The sequence below is a fragment of the Hyla sarda genome, chromosome 1, assembly GCF_029499605.1.
Source record: "Hyla sarda isolate aHylSar1 chromosome 1, aHylSar1.hap1, whole genome shotgun sequence".
In the NCBI taxonomy this organism is placed as follows: Eukaryota; Metazoa; Chordata; class Amphibia; order Anura; family Hylidae; genus Hyla; species Hyla sarda.
Window position 1 is genome coordinate 93,231,720 of NC_079189.1, and position 27,680 is coordinate 93,259,399.

At 41.1% G+C, this 27,680-nt stretch overlaps 1 protein-coding gene across 3 annotated transcripts in view; it reads right to left on the minus strand.

The window, feature by feature from the left end:
- SCFD2 (sec1 family domain containing 2) overlaps nucleotides 1–27,680 on the minus strand; it is a 555,742-nt gene that overhangs the window by 90,618 nt on the left and 437,444 nt on the right. Inside the window, exon 6 of one of the 3 annotated variants that reach the window (XM_056558019.1) lies at nucleotides 1,640–1,789. The exons of the other annotated variants lie outside the window; for them this stretch is intronic. Within the exon in view, the coding sequence (XP_056413994.1) occupies nucleotides 1,668–1,789 (122 nt within the window). The 3' untranslated portion in view covers nucleotides 1,640–1,667. Of the gene's footprint in view, nucleotides 1–1,639; nucleotides 1,790–27,680 lie in introns of those variants that run through there. 3 annotated transcript variants of the gene reach the window in all.

Here is a 27,680-nt window from a genome sequence, read left to right on the forward strand (position 1 = left end):
CTCTCCTAAACAGGTGTCTTGATAAAGATCAAGGTTGGATATGTTTCTTACTTAGGGATTCTAACGAATACCTGATTTTTGGATGAACCTCCACTACAGCTCCTACTCTCATGTACAATCTGCTGAGGCCCTGCTTGTTAAACTCTGTTGTTCGTACCGTTACAGTGCCTTTATTATAACTCAGCTGATTTTCTACTGTGCCTTATACTTTTACATATTGTTTCTCATGTATTACAAGGAAGTTAGAGGTGGAGGTGGTATCATGGTCTTGTGTACTTTTGATTTCTGTGTTTATGCATTATAAGTAGTTGGGGTTATATTTTTCTTGGTTAAAAAACAAAAAACAACACGCATACTTCTCACTTGCACCTGTCTCACTGTGTTGCTACTGGAGAGGTACTTTTCTGTTACTACTTTCAGAGTTCCACCCAACTGATTTTTCTGACCTACTATGGGCCATTTGTAGCTGTTTCCTCCACACGTGTCAAGTTCATTTCTATTCTTTGCCCTATTACTCCTACCATGGCCACTTTTAGATTTCTATCAGGGAATGTGAGGGGCCTGGGGTGTCCTTGTAACAAATCTATGGCCTTTGCCTATGTCCACGAACATAATACTAATAATAATAATTATTATTCTCTGTCTCCAGGAAACACATGCCTTACTGAGATGGCTCATTGGTAGCGTCATCCCTGAACGCAATGGCATGCTAATAGATCCTGAGTGACGGTTCATTTTTGTAGCAATGTATTTTTTAACGTGTATGTGCTACCACCAGTTCTATGTCTGTTCTCCATCAAGATATGGTTTTTAAGCCATCAAATGCAGATGCTCTGTATGGGAGATTTAAACACTTTGGTAGACCCTAGCTTGGACAGGAGCAGACATCTACCTGTACAGAATACTTCTTTGAACCAATTGCAAGCTTTTTTGTTTGAAATGCGATGGTTAGATATTTTTAGACACTTTTAGACACCAAGGCAACAAACCTATTCATGTTATACGGTAGGTCGTAATGCATATAATCGGATAGACTATATATTAGAGAACCTTTCCTTTGTGTCTTTGGTCTCTTCAGTGGGCTATACTCCCAGGGGGGTATTCGATCATATGCTGCTTACTATTGTTATTTCCAGACCACCTAGTGTGCGTAGTTGATGCCTTAACCTGTTCTGGTTATCATTACTTGGTCTACCGCATACCTAGTCAACTGTAGATGTTTATGCAGGATCACTGTTCGCATGATAATAAGTTGGTCGTGTGGGAAACGGCAAAAGCATATTTAAGAGGTTGGCTGCAATCATATCTGAGTAGGCCAGGGAAAAAAAGGGAACTAGAGACTAAGTGTACTAACCTAGAGCATGTCTATTTAGCTGATCCAACTGATGCACATAAGGAAGCATAGCTGTTGGTAGGCAGACAATATCTGTTGCTTATTCAAGAGAAGGCATCACAAAAATTATTCTTAAACAAACTGCACTTGAACTAGGTAATCAGTCTAGTAAGCTGCTGGCATACCTGGTCCACCAGAACGTTTACCTGCAATTTTACGTAATGGGGAGTCTGATGGCACAGTGCTTACCCAAAAAGTCACTATTGTTACCCATATTGTTAGTTTCTGACCTGTATTCTACTGGGGATGCCTTTCCACATGATGCAATGAGTGACTACCTGGACTTGTTTCCTGAGATTATCTTTGGCCTGCTTGATGCAGATTTCACAATGGAGGAGGTTTTGGAGGCAGTATGCGACTTGGCAAGAGGAAAATTGCTCAGTCCCGATAGCCTACCTGTTGAGTTAGAACATCAATATATTGACCATTTGGTGCCTTGCTTCTTGTCAATTCATAAAGGGGTTCTATCTGAATCATTTTATGAGTGGTATTGCTTAAACCTGATAAGGGCCCATTAGAGTGTGGCTCGTATAGGCAGATCCAGAGTTAATTTCAAGTGTGCTATTTGCATTTGGAATCTGTTGCTGTCAACTCTCAAGATGAGATCAAAAGGGCTGTCACTATCAGTGAAATAAGCCATCATTAGGCTGAAAAAAACAAAAACAAACCCATCAGAGAGATGGCCAAAACAACTGTTTGGAATATTCTTAAAAAGAAGGAACGCATCGGTGAGCTCAGCAACACCAAAAGAACAGGAAGACCAAGGAAAAAAACTGTGGTGGATGACCGAAGAATTATTTCCCTGGTGAAGAAAACACCCTTCACAACAGTTGGCCAGATGAAGAACACTCTCCAGGAGGTAGGTGTATGTGTGTCAAAAGTCAACAATCAAGAGAAGACTTCACCAGAGTGAATACTGAGGGTTCCTCACAAGATGTAAACCATTGGTGAGCCTCAAAAACAGGAAGACCAGATTAGAGTTTGCCAAATGACATCTATAAAAGCCTTCACAGTTCTGGAACAACATCCTATGGACAGATGAGACCAAGATCAACTTATACCAGAGTGATGGGAAGAGAAGAGTATGGAGAAGGAAAGGAACATGATCCTAAGCATAACACCTCATCAGTGAAGCATGGTGGTGGTAGTGTCATGGCATAGTGGGCATGTCTGGCTGCCAATGGAACTGCTTCTGTTGTATATATTGATGATGTGACTGCTGACAAAAGCAGCAGGATGAATTCTGAAGTGTTTCGGGCAATATTATCTGCTCATATTCAGCAAAATGCTTCAGAACTCATTGGACAGCGCTTTACAGTGCAGATGGACAATGACCCAAAGCATACTGAAAAAGCAACCAAAGAGGTTTTTTTAAGGGAAAGAAATGGAATGTTATGCAATGGCCAAGTCAATCGCCTGACCTGAATCTGATTGAGCATGCATTTAATTTGCTGAAGACAAAACTGAAGGGAAAATGCCGCGAGAAAAAGCAGGAACTTAAGACAGTTGCAGTAGAGGCGGCAGAGCATCACCAGACATGAAACCCAGCAATGTCTGGTGATGTTTATGCGTTCCAGACTTCAGGCTGTAATTGACTGCAAAGGATTTGCAACCAGTATTAAAAAGTGAAAGTTTTATTTATGATTATTATTCTGTCCCATTACTTTTGATCCCTTAACAAATGAGAAACACATATGCAAACTGTTGTAATTCCTACACCGTTCACCTGATTTGGATGTAAATAACCTCAAATTAAAGCTGACAATCTGCAGTTAAAGCTCATCTTGTTAGTTTCATTTCATATCCATTGTGGTGGTGTATAGACCCAAAAATGTTAGAATTGATGTCCCAATATTTATGGACCTGACTGTATATGTTAACCATAAATTTGGGGAGGATTACCAATCTAATAATTTTTCCTTGCTCTCCTATGTTAGAGACAAGTTCAAAATCTGGGCTGCCCTACATTGGCAGTTGCAGGCCGAATTAACTTGTTATAGATGATAATTCTCCCTTCTTCCCAAATGTCTTTCTCTACTTGATCACAAAATAAGATTAATGCTTATGAAGAAATATAAAATCTCATCCCTTCCCCAATATCGCGCCACACCCCTACCCCTTAATTCCCTGGTTGAACTTGATGGACATATGTCTTTTTTCGACCGTACTAACTATGTAACTATGTAACTATTCCTCACCGGTATCTTCATTGTTTTTCAAACAGCTAAATTAGTTGTTGCCTAGTTTTTGTTTTGGGTCAGAATAGATCAAAGTTCAGATTGCCCACATTGCAACGCTCTAAAATGTACGGTGGTGTGTCATTGCCTTACGTCCATGTCTACTATTTGGCTGATCAGCTCCGCTACTTGGCTTTCTGGACATAGACAGGGGCACTGTTGAATGAAAAGCATCGCTTAGCCTATTATTTAGGTCTTAGTCAACTCTGGCCTGTTCAAGAGGGTAAAAGGAGTCAGACAATTTCTTGATTGCCTCTCTATAGATTAGCTTCTCAAGTATGGGTAGTGGCTAAGCATCTTATGAATTAATTGGGTGTTATGCTTGATATGTCCTTGTGGCATGACGCCTCTCACATGATTTGGATCTGCCGTTCTACATACAATATGGTGTGTGCACTGTTTCAGATGTACATGAAGATCAGGCTTTTCACTCAACAATTCCCCAACATTTCCAGGACTCTACAGGCATACCCAGGGAATAATTTAACAAATTTCTTTAGCTAAGAAATGCTTTCAAATGCAGTTTCCTACTTACTCTTGGCCATTCCCCTACTTCCCCCTCATCAGGAATCTATAAGTCACAAGGTTTTGAGAGGGATTATCTCAGCCCTATACACGTTCTTTTTGGGCCTAAGATGAAACAGGACTCATTGTCAGTAGAGGCTAAGTGGAAAGAGCTTCTTCTTGCTCTGTTGGATGAGGAATGGGGTGAGACATTATCTTAGCATATGTCTCTGCTACCTGCTTTTAATAATGAATTATTTTCCACCAATGCTATCTAACAACAATGTGTTTATTTAGCATTAAAGGGGTTCTCCACTGCTTTAACCTTCTTTGGCCAGTTAGTTAGTACTGTGGCTATATGTCATTAACGCTTTCTTTCCTGTTGCTAACGCTACTATATGTGTTTTTGTTTTGTTTTTTTACCTTTTTTAACAGACCCGAAAGCTGGTTAATTCCTTAGTTTGCTGGCTTGCCTCAACCACTTTTTTTTTTCTCCCGCCGCCATCTTGCCATCGATACGTCACCCTGCAGGGTGTTGTGTGGGAGGCCGGCCTGCCCCTCGCTCCGTTCGTGCCCGCCTCCCGCACTAATGAATATTCTGCCGTCAAAAGAGAGCACCTCCTTACTTTCAGCTTCTTCTAAGCTGAATGCTGATTGGGCTGCTTGCGGCGAATCGGCTCCGGTGATTGGCGCATGCGCAGTTCGTCCTCGATCCTGAGGGTCATCTGCGCATGTGTCATTGTGATGTCAGCCTCGGGCCTGATGCGCTGGCAGATTGTTAACACTAACCTTGCCAGAGGGGAGTCCCTGAGCGCTGGACAGCTCCCGAAGGTTTGCGATGGGCTCTCTGGCAGATGTTCGTGCCGCATGTGATCCTGATTTTTCATATCTGTTTTACTGCAGGTGTTTTAGGGATCGCACTATTTAAATAGGATATTTCAAAATCTGCCAAAAAAACACCACAAACTTACCCAAAATACCAGGAATAAATTAACTTGCCAAAACACTATAGACAAGGGAAAAATGCAGCATACACACTGACACCATGACCAGAGAAAAGAGGTTTATTGCAGCACATGTTCCCCTTAAATAGTCCAATCCCTAAAACACCTGCAGTAAAACAGATATGAAAAATTAGGATCACATGCGGCGCGAACATCTGCCAGAGAGCCCATAGCAAACCTTCGGGAGCTGTCCAGCGCTTAGGGCCTCCCCTCTGGCAAGGTTAGTATTAACAATCCCCCAGCGCGTCAGGCCGAGGCTGACATCACAATGGCACATGCGCAGATGACCCTCACGATCGAGGACGAACTGCGCATGCGCCAATCACCGGAGCCGATTCGCCACAAGCAGCCCAATCAGCAATCAGCTTAGAAGAAGCTGAAAGTAAGGAGGTGCGCACTTATGACGGCGGGCACGAACGGAGCGAGGGTCAGGCCGGCCTCCCACACAACACCCTGCAGGGTGACGTATCGATGGCAAGATGGCGGCGGGAGAAAAAAAAAAAGTGGTCGAGGCAAGCCAGCAAACTAAGGAATTAACCAGCTTCCGGGTCTGTTAAAAAAGGTAAAAAAAATAAACATATAGTAGCGTTAGCAACAGGAAAGAAAGCGTTAATGACATATAGCCACAGTACTAACTAACTGGCCAAAGAAGGTTAAAGCAGTGGAGAACCCCTTTAAGAGATGTCCGATACCAGAATCTCATAAATGTAGGGTTTCACAATCCAACTGTATGCACATAATCTGGTCCTGCTCCCACATTCAAAACTTTTTGGGTGTGAAGTTGTACAATTTTTATCCACTTTACTTAGTTGTCCAGTGTTACTGGAACCATGGGTTGCCTTTGGGCCTTTTAGATACAGGGCAGTGGACAGATAATGAGCTAATATCCCAACTCTTTCTCAATGGAAGAAATTGGTAAACACTACTTTTACATATGAGTATCTGAACCAAATTTAATAAAACCTCGGGGCACATGGTGTTACTCATCCCTAACTATACCACTAATAGATATCTTGTTCTACGTAATGCTCTATTGCCAGCTTTGAGGAGACACTTATTGCATATTTGATTCTCTTTGTGTTTTTCTATTAGTATTTCTTCTTTTTGGTTTTTTTCCCTTCAACTGACTTACTGTCCTCTTTGCGTGTGGAGGTTTATGTTTGTTTTGCTTTATTTGTCCCCATCCCTAGGGGATTGCTTATCCTATTGCTGACAATGTGGTCTGCCCCATGTATACAAATGCTAATGATGCTCACTGTTCATGTACAAGAATGTTTTTTTTTTTTTATTATTGTACAATAAAATGAGCTGAAAAAACAAAAAACAAAAAAGATCCAGGTTGGATCAAAATGTTGGCGACAACCTGTTATGTTGTAAATTTCACTCCATGAGCATTCAATAGTGAATATATGTACCTGATGTGCAGTGGAATATGTTGTATAATAAAGTACCAAAAGTGCTACCACAACAAAGAAATTGGGCAGCCCTGTATTGTAGAATTATGTTTTTTATAACACATTGGCCCTGATTTACTATTGTAATCCTGAAATGTTTAGTCGGGTTGTGCGCCAGATTCTGGTGCATTAGGCCCGAAATTCTGTCTGTGCCAGAATTTGCATGGCAACTGAAAAAAGAAAACCCATCTACTGTATTTTTCGCCGTATAAGACGCACTTTTTCTTCCCCAAAACTGGGGGGAAAAAGTCGGTGCGTCTTATACGGCGAATACACTCCCATCGCTGCGGTCCCTGCGGCCATCAACGGCCGGGACCCGCAGCTAATACAGGACATCACCGATCGCGGTGATGCCCTGTATTAACCCTTCAGACGCGGTGATCAAAGCTGACCGCCGCGTCTGAAGGGAAAGTGACACTAACCCGGCTGTTCAGTCAGGCTGTTCAGTCGGGCTGTTCAGTCGGGCTGTTCGGGACCGCCACGATTTCACCGCGGCGGTCCCGAACAGCCCGACTGAATAGCCGGGTTAGTGCTTACAGGACACCGGGAGGGACCTTAACTGCCTCCTCGGTGTCTTCTCCGTTCAGGGATCCCCTGTATGGCCGGCGCTCTCCTTCCTCGTCATCACGTCGTCGCGTACACGCGTCAGCGTGCGTAACGACGTGATGATGGCGGCGGAGAGTGAGGATACCCGGACGGCAGCAGAGACATTCCGGAGCGACGGGGACACGGCGACAGCGATGGAGCGACATCCAGGGCAGCGGTGACTGGTCCGGAGCGGCGGGGACACGTGAGTATTACCTCCTATGCAGTGGTCGTCTTATACGCCGGTGCGTCCTATAGGGCGAAAAATACGGTAACTCTCCATTTTTGTGAGAAAACCCGAAAAAGGGAAGTGGCCACAGTACCCTAAAGATCAGAGCATGTGTAAAAAAAAAAAGCAAAATTTAGGGAAACCTTAGTAAATACAGTGGGAAAAAATTGTAGGGAATTAAAACCCACAAAGAAAACTATACTTCACTCCTAGTAAATCAGGGCCATTGATTTCAATTACACAATTTTAGATCTGGTTTCAAATAATAGCACATATTCTTAAAACTATATAATCAGGTCCATATGCAAGTAATATTTTTACACCATGACAATATGGCAATTACCACTCCCCCAGCAGCCTCAGTGTCCATGTTAACATGTTAGGGGGCAGAAGATACATTTTATTGTGAAACCAGACCACGTCATATGCCCTGTTTAAGACTGGACCACTTACGTTTTTGTCATTATGTCTAAAGTTATGAAATTTGCTTGCAGTTAAAGTAGCTAAGTTATTATGTAAGCATCTTTTACTAGTGCTGTTGGATAGCCTTGGGAATTGCAGATAGAGAACAATAAGGAGCACGACAGAACATTTCATGTGACCATCTTCTCGTAAAACGTGTCCAGTGTAAGAATGGTCTGGACTGTGCAACTGCCTGCACATGGGCGCATCAAAGTACAGAATGTACAGTCTGGACATTACACTGGTGAAGAATTTAAATTAAACCCATAACGCGGCTGTTAATGTAACCAGAAAGGAAGAAACGTCTGTCGGAAACTTGCTTAGTGCTGGAGATGTAATAAAGCACGAGGGGAAAAATGAATACTGAAAGGATTGTTTTGCCGTTTGATTTGTTGCTAAATCGGCCCATAGCCCAGACGTGGCTTATAAATCTAAGTACAAATCCTCAGCTGAATTTTAGCTTTTAAAGAAATCAAAGTCCTCAACTTAAAAGCTACAAGGTGATGAAAGACAGCCACACCCTGTTGTAAATGTCTCTCTCTAGACTATCTGGCACTGCAAGCAAAAAAAAACTGAAAATGTGCTACTTAAAGCCAGTAATAGTTCTTATAGGATTCATATTGAAACACTGAATTCTCAAGACCGGAGGGAGGGTCGCGTGAGACAGACTTGGTTTGATTGAATCATTGCCAAAACACACACAGTTATAGCCGGGCCTGGTAGCGTGACCTACAACGGCATAGTATGATTTCAATACGCTGCAGCCTATGCGTGTTGAGCCAGGTGTGTGTCTTACACAATTAAACCACTGCTCAAGAATGCTCCAAGCCCCCATTATGACACGCCGTTTTAAAACACAATGTCAATAAGCTTTGAAAAAACACTACTAGTACATAGAACTCTGCCTAATGCATTAGACATGTAAAAACGTAATCTTTGCATTAAGTGGTTTCGCTCTACCCAATAGAAACCGCCTTATGTAGTTTATAAGAGGACGCAGGAAGCACTATAACCCTCATTTTGTTATATACAAATCAGGACACAGCACTGTTTAGACAGATGCAGAGCTGTTTAGGGGCATTATATTTCCGGATAACTTACCAGCTGCAGAAATAAACAAAATGTGTTGCTTACGGAAATTTAAGCATATGTTACAAAGAAAGAGTATGTGTTGGCTGACAGCAGAAAATAACTACATTGTGACTTTTTTTTAAAGACTGAGGGACTAACAATGGTCACTTAATGTAAGCGGTCCACCCTAAATTTATATAATGAATCACCAAAAACCCATCATGAACAAGCCTGGCTTAAAGGGATTATCCAGGTTTTCTCTATTTTTACTATGCCTGTGATGGCAAGTTATGTGTTTAGTGCGTTACTTGCCTTCCATGTGTGGATCAACCCCTTTTCTATGATTCCATGTTCCTCCAAGGTTTAGCTTTCCTCCAGTCTATGTATGACTGTTGTCTCAAGTCTTTCCCAGGTTCCTGCTCGTCTTGAGACAACAGCTGGTCACAGGGGGCTTGGCTTCTTCTACTCTTCCCTGACAAGCCAGCCCCCTGTGCCGCCGTTAAATGCCTCCCCTGCTGTAGGCAGACTGCTGAGATCACATGACAGCAGAGGAAGGCATTGAACGTCTCTGCAGTGGCATGTACAGCTGGGCCGTACACGTCATCAAGGAGCTGGCTAGTCAAGGAAGACAAGAAAGGCCAAGCCCCCTGTGATCAGCTGTTGTCTCAAGACAAACAGGATCCCAGGAAAGGCTAGAGACAACAATCATACACAGACCGGAGGAAAGCTAAATCCTGGGGGAACCATGGAATCACAAAAAAAGGGGGTCGATCCACCCCACACATGGAAGGCAAGTAACGCACTAAAGACATAACTAGCCATCATAGGCACCATAGTATAATGTTGAGAAAAAACTGGATAACCCATTTAAGCCAGGCTTGTCCAAGATGGATGGATTTGGTGATTTATTATAGATATATCGGGTGGACAGTAAGTGACCAAGTTAGTCCCTTAGTCTTTCAAACAAGTCACTATGTAGTTATTTTACGCTGTCAGCCAACACATACTCTTCCTTTAAAACATGTGCTCAAATTTCCATAACCAACATATTTTGTTTATTGCTGCAGCTGTTAAGTTATACAGAAATATAATGCACCTAAACCGCTCTGCAGCTCTACATCTGTCTAAACAGCACTATGTCCTAATTTGTATAAAACTAAATGATGGCTATAGCGCTTCCTGTGTCCCATTATAAACTACATTAAAAGTTAAAAAAAACAAAAAAAAAATAGATAAACCCTTTAAGTTCACATGAAGAGTAGGTTGACATGACTCCCTAGACTTTAAAGGGGTACACCGGTGGAAAACAATATTTTTAAATCAACTGGCTCTAGAAAGTTAAATAGATTTGTAAATTACTTCTATTAAAAAATCTTAACCCTTCCAGTACTTATCAGCTCCTTTATACTACAGAGGAAGTTGAGTTGTTCTTTTCTGTCGGTCCACAGTGCTCTCATCTGACACCTCTGTCCATGTCAGGAACTGTCCAGAGCAGGAGAAGTTTTCTATGGAGATTTGCTCCTGCTCTGGACAGTTCCGGACATGGACAGAGGTGTCAGATGAGAGCACTGTGGACAGACAGAAAAGAACAACTTTTCTGACACTCTGACTTTTCTGACACTCTATACCAGTGGTCCTCAACCTGCGGACCTCCAGATGTTGCAAAACTACAACTCCCAGCATGCCCGGACAGCCGTTGGCTGACTTCTATTAAAAAATCTTAACCCTTCCAGTACTTATCAGCTCCTTTATACTACAGAGGAAGTTGAGTTGTTCTTTTCTGTCTGCCCACAGTGCTCTCATCTGACACCTCTGTCCATGTCAGGTACTGTCCAGAGCAGAAGTTTTCTATGGAGATTTGCTCCTGCTCTGGACAGTTCCTGACATGGACAGAGGTGTCAGATTAGAGCACTGTGGACAGACAGAAAAGAACAACTTTTCTGACACTCTATACCAGTGGTCCTCAACCTGCGGACCTCCAGATGTTGCAAAACTACAACTCTCAGCATGCCCGGACAGCCAACGGCTGTCCGGGCATGCTGGGAGTTGTAGTTTTGCAACATCTGGAGGTCCACAGGTTGAAGAGCACTGCTCTATACTGTGCGGTATCCCTATGCTGTATCCCTATGCCCGGGCTGCAAAAAATAAACAAAATAAACTTTAACTCACCTCCCGTTGGTCCGGTACCGGCCTCACCTGCTTCTTGGGGACCGTGGAACCGCCAAAAGTTACAAAAATACCGTGATACACACATTTGGTCATACTGCCCAGCCCTAATATGGACTATGAATTAGAGATGAGTGAACTTACAGTAAATTCGATTCGTCACGAACTTCTCGGCTCGGCAGTTGATGGCTTTTCCTGCGTAAATTAGTTCAGCTTTCAGGTGCTTCGGTGGGCTGGAAAAGGTGGACACATTCCTAGGAAAGAGTCTCCTAGGACTGTATCCACCTTTTCCAGCCCACCGGAGCACCGGAAAGCTGAACTAATTTATGCAGGAAAAGTCATCAACTGCCGAGCCGAGAAGTTCATGACGAATCGAATTTACTGTAAGTTCGCTTATCTCTACCATGAATTAAATGAATAAAATTACACTCACATCTATTCTACGTTACTCATATAAGTTGGAATACCAGTGTATTTTACCAAAGTGGTAGTGTAGTCTACAATGTCATTATGTTCCACAAATAAAAAGGATATGTCACCATAACCAACCAAATGTTGTACCAAATAGACTATGTTGGTTCTACTGGTATTATGATGTATACAAGTAACATACTGCTGATAATAGATTTGTACATACCCTAAGAAGAAAAATGCCTACCATTCCGGTATGTTATTTTCTGCTCAAAACATATAATCACGCAACATTGCTTGAATGAAATTTTATTAACTATCGCCGCGCAGAAGAATAAATGCCTACCTTTCATGTCACATATAGAATTACCCTGTGCCGTAAAATAACAGATAATAGGCTGACACCCCCATAGAGGCAGAGGGACTCTTCTTGGAACTATGAAATGATAGTTTTGCTGCTCAAGTTGTGCACTCACATAGAACAGCGCCCCAAAATAATCATTTTCTGTAATTTGCATGTTTCCTATAAACCCTACCACATATGGAACAACCACCAGAAACTATGCTTTCTACTTATGACAGATAAATTACATTGTACAGCAGAGCTCAATTTGTTTCATTATAAAGGAGACTTTGTCTGGATGGAGTGTGCCGCATTCTGCAGGTGATTTTTCCTTCATATTTCTTCAGCTTTCAGACTAGTAAGACTTGGCACGGAAAACAAAAACACCCATTAGACACTGGGTTTGCTCAGGTCACATACTAAAAGAGCATGACTGGGAGAGCATGGTACGTGTGCTGTAACGTCCTGTTCACACTGGTGTGGTGCTGTGCGGCGTCCATTGCTGCCGTGGCGCCGTGTCTGCGGGGAGGTGTGACCCATGGACTGGTTTGAGTGGCGTTGGGGCCGCTCTGCCAGTGGGTCGTTCCCCCCTGTGGGCACTGGTGTCGCGGCGGTGGTGGTCACCGCCCAGTGCTAGGCCATTTTATGCTAGGGACGTTAGGGACCCACTCTAAATAGGTGGCCTTGACGTGGCGAGTGGGCTTTGTACTTTTTGATCAAAACGTATATACTAACAACCTGTTAGTTTTTGATATTATGCTGAGAAGCAATTAGATCATTGTGCAAGATTGTAGATGTGCGCCATGTCTGTTTTCTACCTGAATTCACATACTAAAATATACCACATAGTATAAAAGAATATAATATCATGCATACAGAATTATTGTCATGGTGATGAGTTTAATACCTAGGAGGTCTCAAGATTTTCATAAAAGCACCTTTTTTTTTTTATTAAGAAAATTACATTTGAAATTTTATATGGCACTGACCATAGAAGGAGTTAGGAGGAAAACTATAGGAAATAACTAAACTTGAATAAATGCAAAAAATGGGTTCACAGTTGCTATCTTGAACCACTGGACGACATTTTGCCAAATTCTCTTAGAACAATTAGTTAAAGGGGTACTCCGGTGAAAACCTTTTTTCTTTTAAATCAACCAGTGACAGAAAGTTAAACATATTTGTAAATTACTTCTATTAAAAAATCTCAGTCCTTCCAGTACTTATTGGCTGCTGAATGCTACATAGGAAATTCCTTTTTTTTTGGAACACTGATGACATCACGAGCACAGTGCTCTCTGCTGACATCTCTGTCCATTTTAGCAACCATGCATAGCAGATGCATAGCAGATGTATGCTAAGGGAAGCATGGTGGCTCAGTGGTTAGCACTGCTGCCTTGCAGCGCTGGGGACTTGGGTTCAAATCCCACTAAGGAGAACAATAAATAAAGCGTTATTATTATTATAATGTCAGCAGAGAGAACTGTGCTCGTGATGTCATCAGAGAGCATTCCAAAAAGAAAAGAATTTCCTCTGTAGTATTCAGCCGCTAATAAGTACAGGAAGGATTAAGATTTTTTTAATAGAAGTAATTTACAAATATGTCTAACTTTCTGCCACCAGCTGATTCAAAAGAAGATAGGTTTTCACCGGAGTACCCCTTTAAAAACTGGAGCAATGGAATCGGGCAAGTGATTCTTTCCAGATGTTTGAGTGCCACAAAAGATTTAAAGGGGTATTCCAGGAATTTTTTTTATTTGAATATGCTACAGGGACTGTAAAGTTAGTGTAGTTCATAATATAGTGTCTGTACCTGTGTGTGATGGTTTTCTCACAATTCTTCTGTGATTTTCACTCTAATATTTATTTTTACCAGCATACAAAATAACTGTTGTCTCAGATTTTTCCCAGCTTGCACTAGTCAGCTGATGATAGGGAACCTGTCTGCTTCAATGGGTGGAGCGATTACTTGGTGAGAGAGAGATCAATCTGCAACTAATGCAACAGCTGTAGGTACCCTAATTGAAAACCACAGGTCTTTTGAATGGATGCAGCTCATTTATGTTTCAATGGGTGGGGTGGCTGATGTGTGGGAGGGAGGAAAATAGAATGATGAGATTTGTAGGCAAAAAGAAAACTCAAAAAGGAAATACCAGTTCACAAAAAGCTAGCCACAGTATTATGGTTATCTCATTACATAACCATTTAGCCCCAAGACAAGCACAGATCCTTCCTAAGCATGTCCATTACTGTCTGCCAGGTAGGTACTAAAATCACCTTATGGTGGATAACCCCTTTAACCTGTTAAGGACCCAGGGCGTACCTGTACGTCCTGAGTCCGCTCCCGTTCTATAACGTGGGGCCACGTTGATCGCAATGCTGCGCGCTATTAACCCTTTAGACGCAGCATTCAAAGTTGAACGCCGTGTCTAAATTGAAACTATATCACTGCCGGTTAGCTCAGAGAGTTGTTCGGGATCGTCGCGGCGAAATAGCGGCGTCCCAAACAGCTGTAGGACACGAGGAGGGTCTCCTACCTTGCCTCCTGGTGTCCGATCGCCGAATGACTGCTCAGTGTCTGAGATCCAGGCATGAGCAGTCAAGCGGCAGAATCATCGATCAGTGGTTTCTTATGAGAAACCACTGATCAATGTAAAAGATCAGTGTGTGCAGTGCTATAGCCCCCTATGGGAGCCATAATACTGCAAAACAAAAGTGAAAAAAAAAGTGAATAAAGATCATTTAACTCCTCCCCTAATAAAAGTTTGAATCACCCCCCTTTTCACATAAAAAAAAAAAAAACAGTGTAAATAAAAATAAACATATGCGGTATCGCCGTGTGCGGAAATGTCCGAATTATAAAGATATATAGTTAATTAAACCGCACGGTCAATGGCGTATGCGCCAAAAAATTCAAAAGTCCAAAATAGTGCATTTTTGGTCACTTTTTATGTCAGGAAAAAATTTATAATAATTCCTATCAATGCAAAAATGGTATCGCTATAAAATTCAGATCACGGCGCAGAAAATGATACCTCATACCGCCCCATACGCGTAAAAATAAAAAAGTTATAGGGGTCAGAAGATGACAATTTTAAACGTATACATTTTCCTGCATGTGGTTATGATTTGTTCCAGAAGTACGACAAAATCAAACCTATATAAGTAGGGCATCATTTTAACCGTATGGACCTACAGAATAAAGAGAAGGTGTAATTTTTTCCAAAAAATGTACTGTGTAGAAACGGAAGCCCCCAAAATTTACAAAATGGCTTTTTTTTCCCAATTTTGTCTCACAATGATTTTTTTTTCCTTTTCGCCATAGATTTTTGGGTAAAATGACTGACGTCATTATAAAGTAGAATTGGTGGCGCAAAAAATAAGCCATCATATGGATTTTTAGGTGCAAAATTGAAAGAGTTATGATTTTTTAAAGGAAAGGAGAAAAAAAACGAAAATGCAAAAACGGAAAAACTCCGGGTCCTTAAGGGGTTAAGGAAGGTCAAGAGGATGTTGAAAGTAAAAAATGGCCAAGACGCACATTCACATCCAAAACTGTATAAAATGTTCAAGAAACTGATGAAAGTAATTAAAGGGGTACTCCGCCCCTAGACATCTTATCCCCTATCCAAAGGATAGGGGATAAGATGTCAAATCACCGCTGCTGGGGACCCCGGGGATCGCTGCTGCTGCACCCCGCTATCATTACTGCGCAGAGCGAGATCGCTCTGCACGTAATGACAGGCAATACAGGGGCCGGAGCATCGTTACGTCACGGCTCCGCCCCTCGTGACGTCACGGCCCGCCCCCGTCAATACAAGTCTATGGGAAGGGGGCATGGTGGTCGTCACGCCCCCTGCCATAGACTTGCATTAAGGGGACGGGCAGTGATGTCATGAGGGGCAGAGCCATGATGTCACGCTGCTCCGGCCCCTGTATCGCCTGTCATTACGCACAGAGCGAACTCGCTCTGTGCAGTAATAACAGCGGGGTGCCGCAGCGGCGATCCCCGGGGTCCCCAGCAGTGGGACCGCGGCGATCTAACATCTTATCCCCTATGCTTTGGATAGGGGATAAGATGCCAGGGGCGGAGTACCCCTTTAAAGTTGACAGTAGTCAAACAATGGCAGAAATGGTGAACATCAATAACACTGGTTTGCACAAAGATCTTAAAGTAATGAAAGTTTGGGCTAAGGTCCTTCCAAAACTTCTCTATCATGGCCATAAATGATATAATTAGCAAATTTGTACATACATTTTGGAATAAACTGAAGAAGACAAAAAAAAAAAAAGAAACAAAAATATTACTTGTGATGAAAACTGCTCTTTCAGTACAATCCTAAAAATCCTGAAAATACATGCAAAAGAACACCCCAACTTCTTCTGTGGTAAACAAAGCCTGTCAAGCCTTGATTGTTTCTTCCCCACCCCAGAGTCTCTACCATCTTGTGTCCTCCTTTAGATGAGAGGTCTAGGCCATCTGTATGGGGCCCAGAAACTCCCAATGAAGGCCCTGTGCGCACCAATTCAGGTTTTTAAGCCCCAGTAAATATTTCTATTTATTTACTTTTTCAAATAGAGAGACGGAGAATCAAAATTCCCTGCAGGAACTCAGAAACTAGTTGAACGATAAAACAAAAGCATTGTCTTGCTTAGGGACTATGTGGAAAAATGATATGTTCAGTTGCTACTGTTAAATCTATTAAATGTATCTTGCCTTTACTTTTTGATCCTCCCTCATATACATTTAAAGGGGTACTCCCGTGGAAAACTTTTTTTTTTTTTTTTAATCAACTGGTGCCAGAAAGTTAAACAGATTTGTAAATTACTTCTATAAAAAAATCTTAATCTTTCCAGTACTTTTTAGGGTCTGTAAACTACAGAGGAAATGGTTTTCTTTTTGGAACACAGAGCTCTCTGATGACATCATGACCACAGTGCTCTCTGCTGACATCTCTGTCCATTTTAGGAACTGTCCAGAGCAGCAAATGTTTGCTATGGGGATTTTCTCCTACTCTGGACAGTTTTTAAAATATAGAGAGATGTCATCAGAGAGCACTGTGGTCATGATGTCATCAGAGAGCTCTGTGTACCAAAAAGAAAACCATTTCCTCTGTAGTATTCAGCAGCTAATAAGTACTGGAAGGATTACGATTTTTTTAATAGAAGTCATTTACAAATCTGTACAAAAAAGAAAGTTGCAACAGCATTCTAGGTCAAAAAATTAAGGCTCTTAGCGCACTTTTTGATCAAAGTGTTGATCAAAAAGTGCACTAAGAGCCTCCATTTTTTGACCTAGAATGCTGTTGCAACTTTCTTTTTTGTACATTTTGTATTTGCCACAGCAGCGGGCACCTGTGTATTAGGTTGCTGTGCTGGCTCTTTTTCCTTTCATTTACAAATCTGTTTAACTTTCTGGCACCAGTTGATTTAAAAAAAAAAAAAGTTTTCCAAGTCAGTGTGCTATTCTTTTTATCTACAGCAGTTTGCTTACTTTGTCTGAAGCGTTGTTATACACCTCTTCTGAGAGTATGTGCTTCCATATGCTTGTGGTGGAGTTTCACGGGTTATCAGTGGGAAAGTTTCAATGTGAGTCTCTCATTGTACTTATCTTACATTTTATTATCAGTTTAATAAAGGTATGAGGCAATGTTAACACAGGGTAGAAATTAAGAACATATACACAATGGTGCTCCACAGGGTCCATCCTATGAAGTGTGGGAATTCCATTTCTGAAAGACAAATACAACACCCAAATACTTTCATTTCCTTTTTATTGTATTTATAACTACATTTTCCTTTCCCTTAAAATGGAAGAATTTTTTCCTGACTGATTATTTTCACAAAAATTTACAATCACAAAATACATATCGAAATGAACTTGGGAAGCCCAGTCATTGCAGATTATGAAGAAGAAAAATGGATAATCCCCATTTACCAGGCCCTATTATGCCAAAACAACATCAGTGTCTGGCAAAGGCTGTCACGGGGGCATCTGTGGGTAGTGATAGGCTCTAATGCTAGCATCTGTAGCCAGTGATGGGCTGTAATGTGGGCATCTTTGCATAATGACGGGCTGTAATGGGGGCATCTGTTGGCAGTGGGATGTAATGTTAAAATGAGTGGCTAGTGGGGGCTGCTGCAGGGCTGTCTATGGCTTGCACAGGCTCTAATGGGGGCATCTGTAGCATGTCGTAGGCTGTAAAAGCAGCATCTGTGCCTAGTGGTGGGCTTTTGAGGTGGATCTGTTGCTGGCTTCGGCTGAAAGACGGATACCTAAGGCTGGCACATAGAAACCCTAAGACCCTTAGGGTCAATAACAAAGTAATACGTTATTGTCTCTTCTATCTCTTCTGGGTGGTAAGGTGCAGCCCATTAATAATGGGTGGATCACTTGGCTCCAGACAAAAAGTAGCCAGAAACAACTGGCCTCCGTTGGTCCTAGGAATTTATAGCTAAAAATAAAAATATAAAAAATGTGGGGCTGTGTTGAAAAAAGAAATCCCAGACAATAAAAGTTATGTCTACATCTTTAGATTATGCAGTGTAAGCACTTTAGTCTGCCAGTAGAAATCGTGTCTTTATGTTTCCAGCCCTCTATAAGTAACGTGCATGCATTTATGGAGACAATGCCACCATTGAATATTTAATATCTCACCTCTGGGTTAAGGAGTAGAGCTACAGTAGCACATATAACACATGACTTTATATTACTACAGAATTTTTACTAAACTAAATAGGTTTGGACCTAACAAGGAAAATAAATAGAAATCCAGCAGTGTCTGTGATTTCAGCCAAGACAGGAAGAGGGGTGTTTCATTTCTTGGTGTGTTTGTGTTAAGGCGAGTTAGATTAGCTGCTGTATATGTATGAGCTCTCCATGCTGCGAGCCTGCTGCTGGCTGTTTGGATTATAGAACATACTTATATATTCCAAGCATATTTCGGAAGTATATACCACAGCGGAAGAAGCATGGTTTTGGAGAGTTTCTCTCAACTTGTTGCCAACTCCACTATTTCCTTTTCTAGCAGACATAGTAAAAGCAAAGGACCATAACAGTTCAACCATTAATAAAGCTTGCCTGCAGGAATTCGGTTTAAAAAACACATTTTTTTTAATGTTCTTCTGACATTATTTTACTTGGCACCCACCCATATACAGCTGTACATCTCTTAAAAAATCAAAGGGAATTGCTAGCCTGCCACATGGCCACCTGTCTTAAAAGCACACATAAACTTGACCTTTTCTGGGTCTACAGTACCCTGTCACCTCACTTTTATGCTGCCCTAACTAAGAGTCATCAGGATGGTCCCCAGAGGCTTCTCCCTGCCCTACTAGCCTTGATTGAAAGATCTCTCCCTGTTTGGGTATAGGAAGAGATTTATCAATGTAGATCAGTGTAACGTCCGTTTATTTGTTTTTGTATTTTTCTGTGTAGGTGTGTATTCACGCACTAGTTTGTTCACGGTAGTTTTCTATTCCACCTGGATAGGGAATAGTTAATGCTCTGAAGGAATGAGAACTTGGCTGGAGTTATTTAGCAAGAGTTCTCCTGCATTCTGGTGCTTGTTATTTAGTTTAAATGGGCACTGTCAGATACAGACACGTTTGATATATTGTAAAGCATGAAAAACCAATAGGTTTTGCAATTGCTTTCATTAGAAAATTTTCAGCATTTTATACTGAAAAAGCCAGTCAAACAATTGCCCCCCTGCCTGCTTGGACACATACTAGTCCTGCTGTGTCCATGCATCATCACCTATGTCATGGACACACTTCCTTGATTGACAGCTGTGAGCGCAGGGCTCAGAGCTGGAGGAAAAATCCTCCCACTGTCAGCTTGTGTCCCGCTACTGTCAGTGAGGACAAGCTGGGTGTTGTAGTTTTGCTAATGCTAAGGGAGATGAGAGCAGACAGCATACTGAGGGAGGGGGCGGAGACCTGCACAGTGAGACCACACAAATTCCCTTTGAAAGGAATTCAGACTAGTGAGCTAAATTAAATTTGTAACTTTTTGGGGCTCCCAATTCTACGCAGTGCACTTTTCGGTAGAAAGGACACATTGGCCCTCATTTACTATTGCAAACCCGACATTTTTTGTCGGGTTGTGGGCCAGATTCTGTTGCATTGCGCCAGAAATTCTGTCTGCAGCAGATTTTGCTACAGAAATTGCGCCAGAATTGAAAAACCCTGACTAACTCTCCATTTTGCTAGGAAAACCAGGAAAAGGGGCGGGAAAATGTAGGGAATAAAAACCCACAAAGAAACCTACACTCCACTCTTAATAAATGAGGGCCATTATCTTTATTCTGTAAATCCATAAGGTTACAAGGATACGGTTTACGGTTACAAGGATACCGATATCATTTATATGGGTTTTATTTTATTTTAATACTTAAAAAAAAATATAAAAACTACATGCACCAAAATTAGTATGTTTAAAATTGGAATCTTCTGACCCCTATAACTTTTTTATTTTTCCATATATGGGGCTATATGAGGGCTAATTTTTTATCAGTCTCTATTTTTTATCAGTACCATTTTCATTTTGATGGGACTTATTGATCACTTTTTATTAATATTTTTATGGTATATGGTGACCAAAAGTGCACAATTTTGGACTTTGGAATTTTTATGTGTACGTCATCGACCTTGAGGCTTAGCTAACCTTATATTTTAATAGTTCGGACATTTACGGACGCGGCGATAGCCCATATGATTATTTTTATTACATTATTTTATTTAAAAAATGAGAAAAGGGGGGTGATCTAAACTTTTAATAGGGAAGGAGTTAATGAACTTTTATTAACTTTTTTTTTTAAGCCCCCATAGAGGGCTAAAACATGCAATCTTCTGATTGCATATATTGATCAATGCTATGCCATAGCATAGCATTGATCAGTGTTCTCGGCACTCATCTGCTCCTGCCTGCTGAGCAGGCATGGAGCAGATCCCCGATCGGATGACGGAGAGGCAGGTGAGGACCCTCTTGTCGCTTTTGTCACGATAGTCCTGATCAGCTCCGCTGAGTTGCTGGAACGGTTTTAGTTTAGTTTTAGATGCCGCAATCAACTTTGATTGCGGCGTCTAAGGGGTTAATGCCGGGCATCGGCCATATCAGCGGTGCCTGGCATTAGCTGTGGGTCCTGGCTGCCAGTAGCAACTGGTACCCACAGGGTTTAACCCGTTCTCCGCTGGTGAGAACGGTTTAAACCCCATTAAGGGGATCAGGGCCACAGTCCTTAAGGATTCGGGATTCAGGGCGTACCTGTACACCCTGCATCCTTAACAGGTTAATGTCATGTGTTTTTTCAATCAGTTTTTCATCCGTTTTACTTCCACCCATGCTCAAAAGAGGTGTGAGACACCAGGAATTAGTCAGACAGAAAAAAAAAAAACAGGCACAAACGGACAATAAAGGATTGAAAGGATACAAAAGGATGCCACTTGTCCTTTATTTTGTTTTAAATAGTCCGATAAAATAACTGAAAAATGGCATCCTGTTGTATCAGTTTGCATCCTTTTGTTAGTATGGACCATTTAGCAGCAATAGCTAGAGAATATTGGGAACCTAGCCTTATACTGTGGATAGGAAATTAGTCTTTATGGTGGGAAAACCCTTAAGTACAGAAGGTGGTAAACCTATGGGAATTTGAAAAAAGGAGTTCCAATAAACACAATTTCTAACATTACGGTACAAGTTAACATTTTATTTCAAGTGGAGTGGTGGAGTGGGGGCCAACAAACTACAATCCACATTGTAAGTATTTCCTCTATGCAACAACTATTCTATATAGAAACACAAATTTATTTTTGACATTACAACTAGAGTGCTCAGATATGTGCAAGAATTTGCTGTGTGGTCCTGTGCAATATTGAATATAATACCAGATCACAGGGCAGAAACCACAACATTTATATTACTTTAAGATTTCTAATATCTGTCTGGAAGATGTGTTTATATAATTGTGAATCATATAGCGGGAATACTTTGGGGTTTCACACATGTTTTGTTCCCCTTCATTGTATACAATTTTGCTGTGCACCAGGCATCATGCCAAGTTTCATACAGATCTGTCTTTAGGAGCAAAATGATTTTGAAACAAAAGGAAAAAAAAAAACCTCTGACATACAAATGTATACCCCAACCTGGCACTCCTCATGCATAGAGCTGTGGTTGACATGCCCTCTCCATGCATCTCTATGGGAGAGCCAGGCATGCAGGAGTACAGCGCTCTCCCATAGACAGTGCATGAAAAGCCGATGTTCTGAAAACAAATCTGCAGAACATCAGGGCACTTTGCAGGAAATCATGAGTGGTCCCAGTGTTCAGACCCCTTTGCTCAAACACTTTTCAACTCTCCTGTGGATAGGGGGTAAGTAGATAAGTACCAGAGTTCCCCTTTTACTCTTAAAGTGAGCTTTAAAGGGGTTATCCAGGAATAGAAAAACACAGGTAATTTCTTTCCAAAACCGCTCCCTGTCTGTCTCCAGGTTGGTTGTGGTTCTACAGCTTAAAAGGGTACTACTGTGGAAAACTTTTATTTTTTAATCAACTGGTGCCAGAAAGTTAAACAGATTTGTAAATTACTTCTATTAAAAAATCTTAATCCTTCCAGTACTTTTTAGGGGCTGTATACTAGAGAGGAAATGTTTATCTTTTTTGATTTCTCTGAAGTCACATCCACAGTGCTCTCTGCTGACCTCTGCTGTTCATTTTAGGAACTGTCCAGAGCAGGAGAAAATCCCCAGAGCAAACATATGCTGCTCTGGACAGTTCCTAAAATGGACAGCAGAGAGCACTGTGGTTGTGACATAAGAGAAATCCAAAAAGATAAACATTTCCTCTGTAGTATACAGCCCCTAAAAAGTACTGGAAGGATTAAGAGTTTTTAATAGAATTCATTTACAAATCTTTTTAACTTTCTGGCACCAGTTTATAAAAAAAAAAAAAAAAAAAAAAAGTTTTCCAAGGTAGTACCCCTTTAATTTCATTGACGCGAATGGAACCAAGTTGTAATACCACACCCAACCTGGAAACAGACAGAGAGCGATTTTGGTAAGAAATTACCTTTTTTTTTCTATTCCTGGATAACCCCTTTAATGACACAGCAAAGACCATAACATTTTGGAATCTCAGGAGACGAAAAAGAAAACATTTAAACAATATTTAGCACAGAGAAGACAATTTAGATTTAGTCTACTGTTAATCCAAAAATTATCATCCTTTTTCAAAAATTAAAAGGTGTTTATATCGGACTTAGACTTCACACATGTTATAAGTCTACAACATTTTAACAGTGCCCATATGATTACTTACTGTTACCATATACCATAATTACCATATTGGAGACAGAAAATAATTCCTTTGGATTTGGCTTCTTTGGAAAACCAAAGGGCAGAAACAATTACTTATACTACTCTAAAATCTTTTAAACGTTTATATAAAGTCTAGATTTGCAGTATTACTAAAAAAAAAAAAGGCCAATAATAATTTTACTATGCTCAGGAATTGTTTAAAGAGCAGATTAGAATTAGGGTTTCATGACATTATTGTAGAAATTAATGCAATCAACCATTTTAAAGGTTTTTATGGAAAGAATATACCTAACACCACAAATGAATTATCAGTGCTCAGTGGACAGAAGTGGACCATATTTTAGACATTTTATGGGTATCAAGCAGCTTTATTACTGCATAGAAAGATGTTAAAAAGATCTTGCAGTTATACATTATGAGGGGAATTCATCAAGCTAATTAGAACATTTTTTTAAATCTAAAATTGTCGCACAAAAAGTCTGAGTCAGTTCCCATGCAACTTTTGTGAGACTTTTGCTTTTGATCATATTTGAAAGTGAACCACCATTTTTAGTGCTTTAGACTAGTTTTATGCAGTGGGCACTGATTCATTACATGCAACTCTTCTCTGAAAGTCTCAAAAAAGTTGCAGTGCCGTGATTTACACACAAACTCACACCATGTCACTTCAGCCTTGGAAAGCAGTCTAAACGAGTAGCATGGGCCTCAGTAAAGTTGGGGACAGGTGGAACACATCCCCCAAATGAACTGATGCCGTGTTGGTCCTCTGATGCCCCCCCCCCCCCCCCCCCATCAATTGTGCTTGCAGGATCATTTAGGATAACAGGTGGCAGGGGGAGGATGATGATGCCGAGCAGGCAAGTGAGGCAGCCTGTTTCCATTGCCTGATGCTTTGCTGCTTAGTTTATTTCCAGTGCCGCATGCTGACGGAACAGGTGGGAAAAATAGGAGGACTCTGAGGTAATGTTCCCGTACGCCAAATTCATCAAATGGCATACGACTTTTGGTGAATTTGGTACAGGAAGGTGTATTCTTAGGCGACTTTTCTCATCTATAATAGCACATATACTAGTAAAATATTGATGAATGCCCCTCTATGTTCTTGAAGAACTGTCTATCCTTTATTTGCAATTACAAGAAAGAGCTTGAACAAACAGTTCAGCAGGCAAATGAAAGTGGCTGTTAGCTATTCAACCCCCTTCTCTCTCTCTCTATCAGTTACGATAGAGAAGGCGTAGCTAATGAAACTGAGCCAGACAACCAGCCCCCTTCACAGGTCACAAATGCTGGAAGCAGTCCTATGCCCATGTTGGAATGAAAAGTGGATGAATTACAATGCTGGATCAGGTTAAAAAGGGTCACGCTGTCCCCAACTTGTGAACGGTAAACACCTGTAGGTGGCCTTTACTGACCACCTTGACAATAATTTAAAAACTACGCTCCTTGGAATGGTAGCATCAAACTGCTCAGTTTGCCAAGACAGTTATGAAGTGATAAAATGCAGACAGATTCACAGTGGCTGTGACATTTTTGGTCAAGAAACATGGCCAGAATATATAAAAAAGAGAAAAGGATTATTGTTTTTGGGAACAAAGCATAAAAACTTTAGGCTGGGTAGAAGAGCATCTAGCGTACATGTAAACATTGCTGCTGATGTAGACTTGTCTGTATTGCCTCTCGGCATGTGACCTTTCATGACACACAGAAGACCCAACAACTAAAATCTTTACGTTCCCAAAATTTTTGCTTATGAATCATTGTCTGCATATCTGAAAGCTCTTGAAATTTTAAAGATGGCAGAAAAGTATAAAACATTGCATCAAGACTTTATTTTATACATTTTATTAACAATAGATGTTTTACTCTATTATGTTCTCAAATAGATTTGTTTTTATGTTGGAAAACAAAGAGGCAGAAACAATTGCTAATGTACTTCTAAAATGTTCGAATTCTTCTGATATATGAAAGGAATATTGTAGGTTTTGCTTCTCATAGATCCAGTGTTATGGCTGGGAAAACGTGCAGATTTGCTGAAAAGCTGGATGAGAATCTAACATAATCACAGATTAGAATTGGCAGTCTATGACTCTATTATAGAATGAGCACAATAAACCAGTTTAAGGCTTTTCTGGAAAGCAAGTAAGCTGTTTACAGTCAGTCAATCTCCCAAAAACATGGATGAGTTTTAATTAAAAACAAGTGCTGCTTCTTTGAGCATTTAGTTTACTATATAACAAATGCCCCTATCAAAAGTGCAAGAATTGTCCTAACAAGCATATAAATCAAGCACAATCTTACCACAGGCTCTATTTGCCTAACCACAAATTATATTCATAGGCATGAAATATAATGCCAACCAGATGGCTCCACCTACACTGCTAGCGTTACATATGCTTGAATTCTTGACCATCACTTAAAAAGTGCCTTTCATTAACTTGATAAATGTTATAATCCTCCCAGTTCACTGCCCCCATCATGATAAACCACCCTCTGCCTTTATTTTTATTATTTTTTAGTGTTCTACCTTGATATTGCGCTGTATTTTCTGTTTGAGGTTCATAAACTGAGAAGAGGCATTACCCAGCAGGTGTGACATCATCTGAAGCCATACAGGGGAGAACTTTTTCCCTTAGGGTACATTCATACATACAGGATCCTGCGCAGATTTGATGCACAAGATTTGTAACTGCCAATTAGAAGCTGTGCTCAGTCATTTAGTTTACATTGAAATCTGCAGCAGAAAATCCTGTGCATCAAATCTGCATAAGTGTGAACGTACCCTTACTCTGCTACCAACTGCCAGTGTGCAGTTTAGTGTGAGAGGAGCTAGGATTACAATTTAGACTGCATTTCCTGTGTTTGGACGTCTGCCAGGCTAGCAGGAGTCCAAAGTCTGCTGAAAAGATGGGGGAAAATTTGCTCTGGACAAGTAGGGAGACACCTAGTGGCAGCTTTTTTAAACACAAACAAAACATAGAAAACTTCATTTTTTAACCCCTTAAGGACTCAGTGTTTTTCCGTTTTTGCATTTTCATTTTTTCCTCTTCACCTTCTAAAAACCATAACACTTTCAATTTTGCACATAAAATTCCATATGATGGCTTATTTTTTGCACCACCAATTCTACTTTGCAGTGACATTAGTCATTTTACCAGACTTTACTGTAAGAATGAACATGTTCAGGCCCACACTCTGAACAATCAAAACTTTTGGCACCTATCTATGATATGAACACTATACATTGAGCATCCACTTTGTGAAATAGAATTTATTCCAGTAGCTTGGAGTAGCCATATTAGTCCAGTAATGCAGATGCAAGATCATAGGATATTGCAGGATCTTGTAATGCCTTTTTTAATGGACTAACAGTATTTTGTAGAGACAAGCTTTCGGGAGTCCTCCCTTTATCACATCAAGCTTTCAAAGACCCACACATGTAAAAGGGCAAAACATTGCTATTGTACTATGTCCTTGCTGGAATAAATTGTAATCCGCGAAGTGGATGCCGGACGTATTCTGTTTAAACATTTGGAAGTCTACTGGGATTTTTTCCCCCTGGTTGGTCAGTGCATTTAACATGACAAAGTGAAGTATTGGAAACGTTTTTATTGAATGCCTCTATACATTTTCAAAAGTTTTTTGTTTTTGTTTAAATCACTGTGTTTTTTTTCAAGCACTTAAAAGCTCATTGCTTACTCACAGGACATGGGATGTGTCCGATATCCAGAATAGGGCCCCAGTCTATCTTCGGTGCTCCCAGAGATCATGCAGCGGGGTGAGACCATGCAGTGGTGGGTCCCAGCGGTAAGGTCTCCAATCCTGTAAATAGGTGATACGCTTTTAAGTGCTGAAGGAGCCTTTCAAGCAGCGGTCCAGCAACTGCAGGAACCAATTTATGGCATCTCTTCTTTTACTCTTCTAGTTTATCAAATAGTGACATCTAATTGAGTCCACGTTTTTCTTGTGTGGTGAGGGTGTGATGAGGGCAGATGGAATTACCCTAGGGGAAGATGGCATTAACCCCTTGTGTTCGTGACACCACGGTGTGGTTTATCCTCTACTCCACCCGAAGGAATATTCCTGGATCCTGGGCTAGGCACGGGGGAAAATAATGACTGACGCCAACAAACTACGGCAGCTTTACTGAGTCAGACAGGTGTACCAGTATATACAGCTTGGCTAGGCCCACAGAGGTAACCAGTGACTTCAGAGACCTTAGGGTTTGCTGGAACTTATAGTGGACTTGGACAATTAGGATGCAGGCCACACTGACTTGAGACAGGATGACTTGGACTGACTTGACTATGACAGACTATGACTGACTTCACCCCTTCTGTAGCTTACCAGGCTTTGACTTGAGCTGTGGGGCAATGGACTTGAGAATACGTGGCTGCTTGACTGACTTTAGGCCTCCTCTGGACTCAAGACACACACCTAGGACTTGACCTCACTGCAACTCAGCTAAGCAGGAAGAGCATAAAAGCAGGGGCTCCACCAGGCCT